The 11,229-nt window shown below is 41.8% G+C and overlaps 1 protein-coding gene across 1 annotated transcript; it reads right to left on the reverse strand.

Moving 5' to 3' along the window:
- Nucleotides 1–4,172: 4,172 nt before the first annotated feature.
- LOC118793290 (guanylate cyclase soluble subunit alpha-1-like) lies at nucleotides 4,173–9,751 on the reverse strand. Its single transcript, XM_036551402.1, has 6 exons — nucleotides 9,682–9,751; nucleotides 8,791–9,503; nucleotides 7,635–8,120; nucleotides 6,375–6,518; nucleotides 4,809–4,963; nucleotides 4,173–4,438 (listed from the first exon to the last, which is right to left on the reverse strand). Exons 1-6 carry the CDS (start codon nucleotides 9,704–9,706, stop codon nucleotides 4,279–4,281), a joined length of 1,683 nt encoding a protein of 560 aa, XP_036407295.1. The 5' UTR covers nucleotides 9,707–9,751; the 3' UTR covers nucleotides 4,173–4,278.
- Nucleotides 9,752–11,229: the final 1,478 nt, after the last annotated feature.

Consider the following 11,229-nt stretch of genomic DNA (forward strand, 5'->3'; position numbering starts at 1 on the left):
GACTGGCTATGTGTCCATCTGCCCCTCCTCTCTGAGGTTCAACTAATGGTCCTCTCTGTTGTTGATGGAATGAGTTACCCATCACTGTCAGAACCATTGAATTCCTCCTCACCTCTTGTTGCCCTCTGAAGAATCAGTTCTGTAGACTGAATCTGAATTGCCTGAAGTCTAATCTACCCTGAAACCTAAGTCTGAGTCTACATTAAGCTACATTCAGATTGCAGGCTTAATTCTGATTTGTTGCTCAGAAACTTCCATTTTTTTCCCTGACTGTTCATATTCATACTTTAGCCCATGTCCAATATCTGTATGAACCAGCCTCCATTCTGAAAAGTCTCACATGCGTATATAAACAACAACATAAGACATCACGTCTGTCTAGTCACAGCCTCTTGTATCCATGGAAGCTCTGGTTCTAGCCATTATATTCAAGGTAAGTCGTCAGGTGGTGACGAGGAAGGCGAACAACAGAATGATTGCGATATAAGCCCTCAAGCTTCGTTTGTGTGGATGTATCCCCCCGAATGCTTGTTAAATTGGTTTCTGTCTGTCCTCCACGTTTGCAAAAGTAACGACAAGCCAACGCAGAATTATAACATGAAGGATACCCTAACATATACAGTGTTTTTTTTTTTTTTTTTGCAGTTCACGCTGTCCTAAAAACATTCCAATTGGGTCACATAAAAGGGGAAAAAATTGGAATTGGGCCACTTCTAGCTGCAGTGTGAACGTAGACTTAGACTACTTAATTAAAACTTTTATTCACTGAAATGTATTATTAGTAATGTGTTACCAGTGGTTGAATTGTGTGAGCAGTTATGGAATATGTATGTATTGTAGAATATATTAATTTGTATTCTCCACTTTGCACTCTACTTTTCACTTGTGCTTTTTTATATTGATGTCTTCTAATCTGCCCTAGATAAAGGGTTTGCCAAATACAGATCAGTGCTGCGCAGTTTGGCAGCAAGATCATTGATTTGTTCTTGTTATCCAGTTAAAACACAATTAAAATCAGCACTTAGGGAAATATAATCAGAGTTTCGACAAGGTCACACATTTTGGTGCCATCAGGAATGATTCTGACCAGGAACTGGCCCCCCCAGAGAAGAACTTTCCCCCAGAGAACACGAGCATGTGAGTGTGCCACAGACTGAACGGGAAAAAAACAAGTGTCACATCTGTCTACCTAATGAACAGCAGTATAGCACTGCAGACAAATGATGTATTTGACTTGATCCGTGGCAGATAGCGGGGAAACCAGCACATCACATGATTTATTTGCTCTGCAGATACACAGTATTGATTCGCTGGCATCGGCTAGCAGCAGCATCCCTGCCATCTGGAACAACCTGAATAGATACATGTGTCAAGGCTCACATGCAGGATCTCTCTGGAAATAGCACCCATCCCTTTCAACACTCAGAATCCTGAAACTTGGGAGGTGGGGGATGTGGGGGAGGGGTGTTCAATCAAAGCCCAAAGATCAAATGGTCATGCTGTGCTCCACATTTTTTTTCCCACGTAAGAAATGTAAATGGTGATGGAAGGTACCGGTAAAAACCGCAGCACTGCGGTTATTGATGGATGGATTCGCTCCGTTAATAGTGTCTGTCACATCAAGCCAAGATAAGATCCAAGCGCTCTCTCTCTTTCATGGCATCAAAGTAAAAGGCTGAGCTACACAGACTATTCATAGTATGTTTAGACTAGGCAGCCGTGGTAGGGGTCTTAAAAGTGCAAGGAAGTCTGCAGAAAGCAGAAGTAAAATTACCCTAGCTCTTATTAGAGTAAATGTTTTCTGCACGTGTTTATACAGTCCTGAGACCTAATGGCCCTCTATTGTGGCTGACACTATGCTTTGTCTCTCTACAGTATCTCCAGACATCATCTTTATCAGATACGGCATGCACGTCTAACTAGATGTACAGTTGGGGATAGAATTAAAAGCTGCAACTGGAGATTATTTACACTTAAACTGTGTAAAGTAATTAACTGGAAGCAGCTGGCTCTTATGAACTCGTTCTGGCTTTAAGAACGTCATTGTGAAGTAAGAGTCACACATACAATAGGGCTGTGTCTCAGTAAAGATGAACATGTGCAAACTTTCAAACAACATTCCAATAGCCTGTTGCTACATTACACTCATGCAGTGTATTTCAAACATATTGTTCCTGGCTTTCTATGCAGAAACGCCTGTGTCACAATCTGTTATGTTTGCAGGCAAAACATTTGGTACAGGGCTTGTGCTGGCACATTGCTAAGTTATGATAAACTGTAATCTCTGATAAATATTTAACACAGAAGGGGTTTTGTAAGTGGTACTGGATATAAAATTTAGGCTTACTTAATTTTGATAGAAGACACCTGGACATTTTGATTAATGTTGAAGATTTATCAAACCATGGATTTAAGTTATTAACATGAATGTTGAGCAATCATAAAGACACCCGACCTAGTCTACCTTTAATTAATTTCCTTAATGGTATTTTCAATGTGCAGGCAGTTCATTTTTATGGCAGAAATCCTTATTCAAAAGATTGGGTCATAACCTATTGATTATATGGTTTTTTATGTGTCTCAGGTTCAGCTCCATTCATTTTCTTTGGTGGAATGCTTATTCCATCTTAATTTCAGTCATCAGTGTTTTTTCACACTAGGTATAATGTAGTATCAAGACCCAAATGCATTCAGTCATATCATCATTATTATGTGACTGAGCAAGATCAAGTGGTCATAAAAAGTCATCACCAGGAATAAAATTGTATCAAAAAAAACATGCTAGCATATGATTGTTTTATTGGAGATGTCTTTTGCATTAACTTCTTGTTGAGCAGTCTTTAGTTGGCCGACTCCCATAAACAGCCCTAAATATTTTAATCCCCTCACATGACCTCCTTCATGACTCACTTGGATCGCCCACCGGAGAATTGCTCTTCAGACTGAGCTTGGAAAGGTCTGAGGCCTCGCGAACATAACATCTCAACAGAACAACCCTGTAATTTGTCAGGGCCCAACACTGATTAAAATGACCTCATTTAAATAATGCTGTATTCTTCACATTCTGCACTGGTGGCAGACACAGCGTGGACATGAACTCCTTAATTAAATGTTGAAGGCTGCAATTTATTCTAGTGCAATTACATAACTTGAGTTTATATATGAAAGGAATTTTCTCTTCTCCAAGCTCAGATAAAATAATACATAAACAAGATTAAAGAATGCTCAATATGTTATTTTCCATCAAAGATGTATTAGTTTGAATGTTTCATTTACATATTTTCCTTTTCCTTACTTTTTTGTTTTACATATTTCATAACATCATTCATATTTCAGTTCTGTAAGAGCAAATATGTTTCAGCTGAAATATGAAAAAGGGAAGAGCCTTAATTCTGGACTGTGCCCCAGGAGTAAAAAGCTTCACTCATGGTGCTCTTACGGTAAGATTAAAATCCTTCTGTCTTGGTGCGCACTTCACTCACATCTAGTGTACCATTCACACTGCCATTGTTCTGTCTGTGTACTTGAGGCAAACTTTGCTTATTGTGCAGGGCCTCTGACCTTTGACCTCAGGCAATTCTGACATAAATTCTGACCTTTCCATTCTTTCACTGCTTGTCTAGGATACCCTCACCTACAGCCTTGGACAACTTCTTTTTGCCATTCCATGTTAGACAGAGCAATGGAGGTCTCTCTGTCCAAGCACTGTTGGGCTGGGATTGCTGAAGGACCTCTGTCTTCCAGTACACTAAGTCTGAGGTACAATTAAGTTTGCTTGCAGGAATGTTCTTGTTTTAAAATGAACTCTTGATAGTATTATCTTAGGTACAGGGAAGATGTATCTGGGTTCTCTTTGCCAATGTCTGTACTTTACATGTCATCATTCCCACATTGAGGAGCTCTCATTTCAGTGACGTAAAGTAAAAACACAGAAGCAGAACTCCTTTCCTTTTGGTTTATTGTAGTCTCTTGTCGTTCTCTCATAATGCAAAAATAATGACTTTAATAAAAACGTTAACTGGAATGATTACTCGCTGTAGTCTAGCAAAAGCATGATATCCCATTCACAGATCAGATTTCATCTAAACTCATTGTGCAATATCAAAACTATATGACATCATCGAGTGAATTCAGCAATGTACAATGGAAACATAAAAATAGGTTGTGCCACCTTTACGTATGTTACAGTAGTTCTTAAATGTGTAGGCATGTGGATTATTGTTTCAGTATGCCCCTAACTTTGTGCACAGTCTGTTCAATTCTGTTTGTATTACTGAATCATAATCCTTCCATTTCAGTTTTAAAAGAAGAGGTGCTGTTTGACTGATCCAACGCTTCTAAGAAGTAGCAGATGCCTGGAACGTCACATGGGAAGTTTGGTGGAAGATCCTGCCTGGTCCTGGGTATGAAGATGAAATTGGTGCAGTCTTTTAAAAGCCTGAAACAAAAAATAAAAATAGTTGCATGCGGCTGTTCAATATTGTACCATGGGTTCGCCCCCGTGAATGGATTCACTGCAAGTGATTCACTGCTTACTCATTTCAGAAACCACTGGACTCCAAATGTGGAATTGGAAACAACAGAAAAATAACACCTGCTTAAATTCACCAGTCAGACTTAAGGACAACTTGCATTGTGGTTGGACTGAACGGAACACCAACAGCTGCTCTTACAACTTCTAAAAAGTGGAGGTCGAATGCCTGACTGATTAAAATCATTTAGATGCCGCAAGAGAGATGCAGAATTAGAGTCTGATTTCTGTGTAGACTTCCTTTGGACTCCATGCTTTCACTCTGGTACAAATTTACCTGTGTGTTGTTGGGCTGACGTTGATTCTTCCAGGGAGGCTGCAGGATTCAAACTTATTTGCCAGCGTGACATTGTTACCAAAAAGACAGTAACGAGGCATTTTTACACCAACGACGCCAGCCAGAACAGAGCCGGAATGGAGTCCAATTCGCATCTGAAAATAAAATATATTCATTTTATATATTCAGTGCTATGCAATCAAAACAGTTAAATATTATATTGGTTACAGTTGAAACTGACCAATAAGGATAAAAATACAAAAAGCATATCTTCTTCACTGATCTGTTAATTAGGTAGGCATAGGTGATGCAATAGAAAGGAGATACAGACATCTAAATAAACTTTAATGAAGAAAACAATCTTTTCAAAAACAGTGACTGACTGATGGAATGCTATACATACTTTTTTCCAGCAGTTTTGAAAGATTGCCATTGTGTTTTGACCACCCAGCTACCATTAAAACCCATTATCACACTGAAACAGTCATTGAGATGAGAGGAATACATTAAATCATGTAGGCTAAAGGATAACCGAACAAAAGTAATTCAAGTAATATGTGTTCACTCATTCTTTGTTGGACAATTTAAACCATTGTTACCCATTCATAAAAGCACTTCCAAATACATTACTGTTACAAGGTTAACTAGCACAGTGTGCTATTTCTATTGATAATCATTTGCTATACAGTATCTAATCTCATGGGATTTCAGTTGTTATCAGTTTTTCACTCTCATCATAGTTCCCACATCTTACATGAGAGCATGGTTAAGCAGTACTTTGTAAAACATTTGCAAAAACAGGCATTAACAATGTTGCTTCTCTGGATTAAATTTACAAAAGTTAATAAACTTGGAATGTTTGGCCGAAATGAAAAGGAGAATGCTACAGAAGCCAGCGGTTGCTGTTGCACTTCCAAATTAATCAACACAAAAATACAACATTGAAGAAAATGCAATATACAGATCATGCGTCACCTTGAACCAGGCAGGCAAAAGTCGGGGACTATGCTGTTACAAAAGGAGGATCTGTTTATTATTATAAAAATTTTTTAAAAATGCACTATGAATCTTACAAACAAATTTTTTGTTGCCATAAAAATGTGTCCATAGTCTTGTATCTTGTATTTTATGCTAAAAGAACTAAAAAAAATTGGAGCTATCAAAAGCCCCTCTGCTAAGACTCTACTATCATAAGAAAAATATTTCGAATACTGCAAGGATTCAGGGCTTTGTGAGTTGAAAAAAAAAAACCCTACAGCAGTTTCTTTCTACACCATGCACTTGCAGCATCCAGGCTGCCACTAAGATGCAGGTGACTAAAGACTTGCTGCCTGGAGCGCACATTAATCAGATCAAGTGTGTAATCATAGTTAGTAATGAAGTGAGCAATCAAATAAAAAAAAAAAAAACTACTAAGCAAAACAACATTAACATACAACAGCAGAGATGTTCTTATTATAAAAAAAAAAGAAACGCGAAGTAAACCACACACAACTTCTCTGGCAGAAATAGCGCCTATCGATCGGTCCGAGCGGCGGCACGAATTGAACAGCCCGAGGCACTGACCTTAATGAGCTCCCCCGCCGGGGTCATGACCTCGTTTGACAGTTCCATCATCCTCAGGGCCATGAGCGCTATCTGAACCGCGTGCGTTTGGCTCTCTTTGTGCAGGCCTCCGGCCACACAGTACGCGTCTCCGATAGTCTCCACCTGAAATCCAACAGGGAGGTGTGCGTCTGTGGCGTGACACATTTCACCGGCACATCTCCAATCGACAAAGTTTTGGAGAACGCAGCTAAATTCTTTCAAAAATCGTTAAATAATATGTAGCAGAAGCTGTAAATAGGGTAAAAGTCAAAGAACCGTTGACAGGCTAAGATGATAAATGTCCCAAGCAATATAAGCACAGCAGAATCCTAAAGTAAAGTCTGGCTTGTCTCACCCTGCAGTTCTGTGTGAGTAATGCTTGTATACTGTGAGCGGATCTGTGTTACTCTGTGCTAATGATGGATTGTTCCCTACTGATCATCGTTTGGATTACTCTACTGAAAGCTAGCTAAGGCAGTACAATGAAACCCCGAAAACACTGTGAAAGTGTTTGTTTTGGCCTATCGCACTTTTATTAATCGTCCCAGGAACTTGACTTGGTGTGTTCTTGGTATGCCCAGCTAAAGGCTTTCCCTGGGGTTTGGCTTTAAATCAGTTTCACTCTTTTAAATAGTACAGTAATGGATGCCTTTTAAAACATTTTAGTGCACAAAACTGAAAAGCTAAACTGCACTTTTCTCAGTACTGAGCCTGGGTCACTCAAACAGCCAACCTCTTCATTTAATGCCTGACTCTATAATTATTGGAAATTGGCCCAGAAAGGCAAATATCCCTCTAATTTAAACTGAAAGCCAGAAATAGCTAAAGCTATGCCTGTAAAGTCAGATCATTCGTTTTGGCTCCCTGATGAACCTGAACATGTACACTTAGTAATTACACTTATATAGCTTTGGATTGAGTCTACATATTCTGAATGTGATTTCTCTCATGATTATCTGTACCTTCATGATGTGTATTACGGGATTAATTCAGCCTTCTCAGTCATGGGCCACATTTATACTTAATGTTATATAAGTTATTGTCACAAAGTCAGCTCACTGAGGTTACAGACAGTAAATTGGTCATTAACTTCAAGCACAAACAACCCAGTTCTCACAAGCGGTTTGTAAATTTTGTGCACACTTGCAGGCCTTTGTAGTTTGCAATACATGCACACTCCCTTTGTAAATCTGGTCCTACAAATTAAACCCAGAACAGAAACAGTCCTGCTCACTGCACCTTGTAGACGTCCAGCTCCCCACACTGATGGTCAAACCGGGTGTAGAGCTCATTCAGCATGGTCACCACCTGCATGGGGGTGCAGCGGGAGCAGACGGCCGTGAAGCCCACGATGTCGGAGAACAGCATGGTCACGTTGTCGAACTTCTTGGCCCGGACGTGCTGGCCTTGCCACAGCTGACGGGCCACCTCGCCGGGGAATATGGTGAAGAGCAGGTCCACGGTCTTCTTCTTCTCCTCCTCCAGGGCCCGGTGGGCCTGCTCCAGGGCGGCCTTGGCCTTGCCCAGTCTCTTCTTCAGCCCGTCCTGGGCCTTGGCCTGCTCGCCTACCAGGACCACGTCGCGCAGGGCGTTGTGGATGGGGATATCGGAGAGGTACAGGCCCCGCCCCGTCAGCTCGTCCAGCTTGTCGACACACGGGGAGCCCAGGAACAGGATGTGGTTCGACTCAGAAATGAAGATCATCTGGCCCTTGAGCTCCATGAGCTTGGAGATAACATGTTGACAAAAGGTTAATCTCATGTACTTGCTATAATTTGCAACCTGATGTCTTAAGCATGAAATAAATGTAACACTAGTTCTAGGTGATCATAAGCACGCCCTGTTGAAGACTACGGTTTGACATAACTGTCACTTTGGAATCAATACTGCCCTTGCTCATCTGTGCTGTGGATGTCAGTTACTGAAACACATGTAAACAGAAATGTGTAAGCTAACCAGATAATGCATTTGTAAAGCCAACTATGTGTTTCTATATGTAATACACTGAAATTCTTGCCTCATATTATAAATACTATGACTTCTGCACTATTATGAACACTTTAAAGAAAACCTTTCAGCCCTGGAGTGTGTGAGGAATAAGCACGAAAAGCCATATTTTCATTACATGAATTTTTAAATGTAAGAGTGCAACTGGGTGTTTTTTTAATGTTATCCATTTATACCACAGTGCATTTATTGAGGCAATTTGGGTTAAGTGCCTGCCCCAAGGGTACAACAGAAGTGGCCCACCAGGAAATCAGACCAGCAACTTTTGGGTTACAAGCCTTTTTCCTTCCCCGTCCACCAGACTGCTGTCCTCCTACCTGCAGACAAAATAAATCCTCTGCCTTCTGTTTAAATGGCAAAATAAATGAGAAGCATAAACAGGCTTAACCTTTGATGAGCAGTCTGTGGGGGAGGCTCCATCCTTTATTCTCAGAATAAACTGTGTGTTGAGCATGGTCAGGATGCCCTGGAACGTGCAGCTGACCAGAGGGGCCACGATCTCGAAGTGCTCCCCGAAAGCGGGCCTCCGCTGCTGGGCGTCCTTGCGGTTCAGCCTCCTCCTCAAGCCGTCCCCGATCTGCAGCAGGCCCATGTCCTGGTCCAGCAGGATGTGGAAGGGGAAGGTCTGGCAGAAGAGCGCCTTGGGCATGTCCACCGAGGAGCGCGTCTTCAGGGGGCTGGGGGTCAGACGCCCGGCGGTCTTCACCGCCACGGAATAGAGGAGGTGCGGCCGGCCCTGGTCCTCCAGGAAGCTCTCCCCGGAGGCGGGCTGGCCCGCCAGCACCTCCACCTCCGTCTGGTACAGCACGCTGGCGGCCGCTTTGATGATGCCTGGGAAGAAAAGCTCGGTTGTCTGGTGAGGATTGAAGTAGTAGACGGTCAGGAGGCCCGGGTCTTTATCCAGACACAGCACGGAAGCCTCCTTCACCCAGCTGGCGGTGCCAGGGCTCGGCTGGGCGCTCTGTTTCAAAAGGACGTTGAAGCTGTTCAGGAAGTCATGAAGTGCACCCCCAACTACTCCCAAAATATGTCCGTCCTCCTCATAACACGTCCTGAATACTTCTACGCCAAGGCAGACTCTCAAGGTGTCCATCTGTATACCTAAAAAGCATGACCAGAGAATATTTAATTTTTTTGAATGCAGATAGCATTAGCTTGCAGTTTTCAACTGTGCACATGCTTCACTTGATTATTTGCACCTTCATTCTTGAAGTTGTTCTTGCAAAAATGTTCAAGGTGACAGCTTTTGTTTTCAAACCATGAACGTACTGCACTTCACCTGATCTCACAGAGTAGTTCTTCATGTTCTCAGCGAAGACCTCAGCATCTCCAAAGCTCCTAAAGACATCCTGGCAAACATCTGCATAGAGTGCAGCAGGGCTGAAAATGCACATAGCAGCCATGAAGCACTGTGTCCCAGTGCACTGAGATACAAACAGGGAGACAGACTGCTGTTTATCAAATTACGCTGTGTGTGTGTGTGTGTGTGTGTGTGTGTGTACAGTGTCTATACATGGAATAGCATTTACGTTACCATGTCTAAATGGATTTCTAACGATAACCCTGATGCATTTTTGTGTATATGGGTTGGCATGTATAATAGATGGAGTTTACATAAGACCAGCCATTCAGATGTGCAAGAGGGTGTAAAATGCATGGCAGGTGTACGTGGGAATAGCAACAGGAAAACAATAGCCACTCCCTTTCTGTACACCTATCATTTTCTTCTCCACTAATTGCTGGTGTTTCCGGTGATGATGACAGAAATATGCATTTATCCAGACATGTCTGCAATCCAGACAGACGGCAGAGCATCTACCTTGTCTCAGTTACTGGGGCACGATTCTCTAGTTTGTATGTTCTGTTTGGGTCGTGACTAAAAGATGTTAACGGCAGCATTGTGCAATGCAAAGTCACGCAAAAGCTTATATAAACATGCTGATGTTTAAGCGGTTTCGTTACGGCAATACCACATTTGCGCAGTTCTCAAGAATTTACCAAACATATAACACTGAACAAACAATAAGCAATTTTGATCTTACCATATCATGTCTAACTTGTGCTGTTTCGCCATTCTCAGGAATGCACTATGCAGCCTCTGAAACTGTAAAATTGTAAAAGAACTTAAACATTTGTAGACTGGCCAGCTGTAAATATACTAAAAACCCAAATGCGCAGTCAGCTTTGATGTGTCAGCTAATTTGATTTACAGACAAAGCATGAGTTACACATAAACAAAGCCATTTCTACACAGGACCAGGTAGTCAGATTATTGTGACAGACGCTGATACAGTGAACTATTGGTACAGATTATTTCGTCTCTATGTGGCAATGAATACAGACCCGTTGTTTAATTCTGTATTTCCAAATGACTTTTTATGGCATTAAAAGCATTTACCTCTGGGCAGACTAATTTGCGGATGCTTTCTCCTAAGGTGTGGAGATTTACTTTGCTCCTGTTCGTCTTTCGTTGAGGTAGGATCCCAGACACAGTCCCACACACCTCTTTCGAAATTGGCAGTGAGTCATCCGAACCCTTAATTGCGCATTCCTCGGAATCACCAGGTCCGGTGTTTTGCTGCACCATAGAGAAAGGACATTCTCCGGTGATTTTTAGTTCTTTTAATTTTGCACAAAACATCCTGGGTGCACCATGTGTTCTTGAGGTTAACCTTTCTGAAACACAAACGTCTACATTTTCCGCCAGAAACTCTCCTCGCGTGCGTGACACGCTGCATTCCCACGTTCAGACATTCCGGGCAAAGTAGGAAAAATTGCGAATAACTGCATCGCGCAGAACACCTGCACAGCCTCCCTCTTTTAAAAA

Source organism: Megalops cyprinoides, chromosome 18 (assembly GCF_013368585.1).
Source record: "Megalops cyprinoides isolate fMegCyp1 chromosome 18, fMegCyp1.pri, whole genome shotgun sequence".
NCBI lineage: Eukaryota > Metazoa > Chordata > Actinopteri > Elopiformes > Megalopidae > Megalops > Megalops cyprinoides.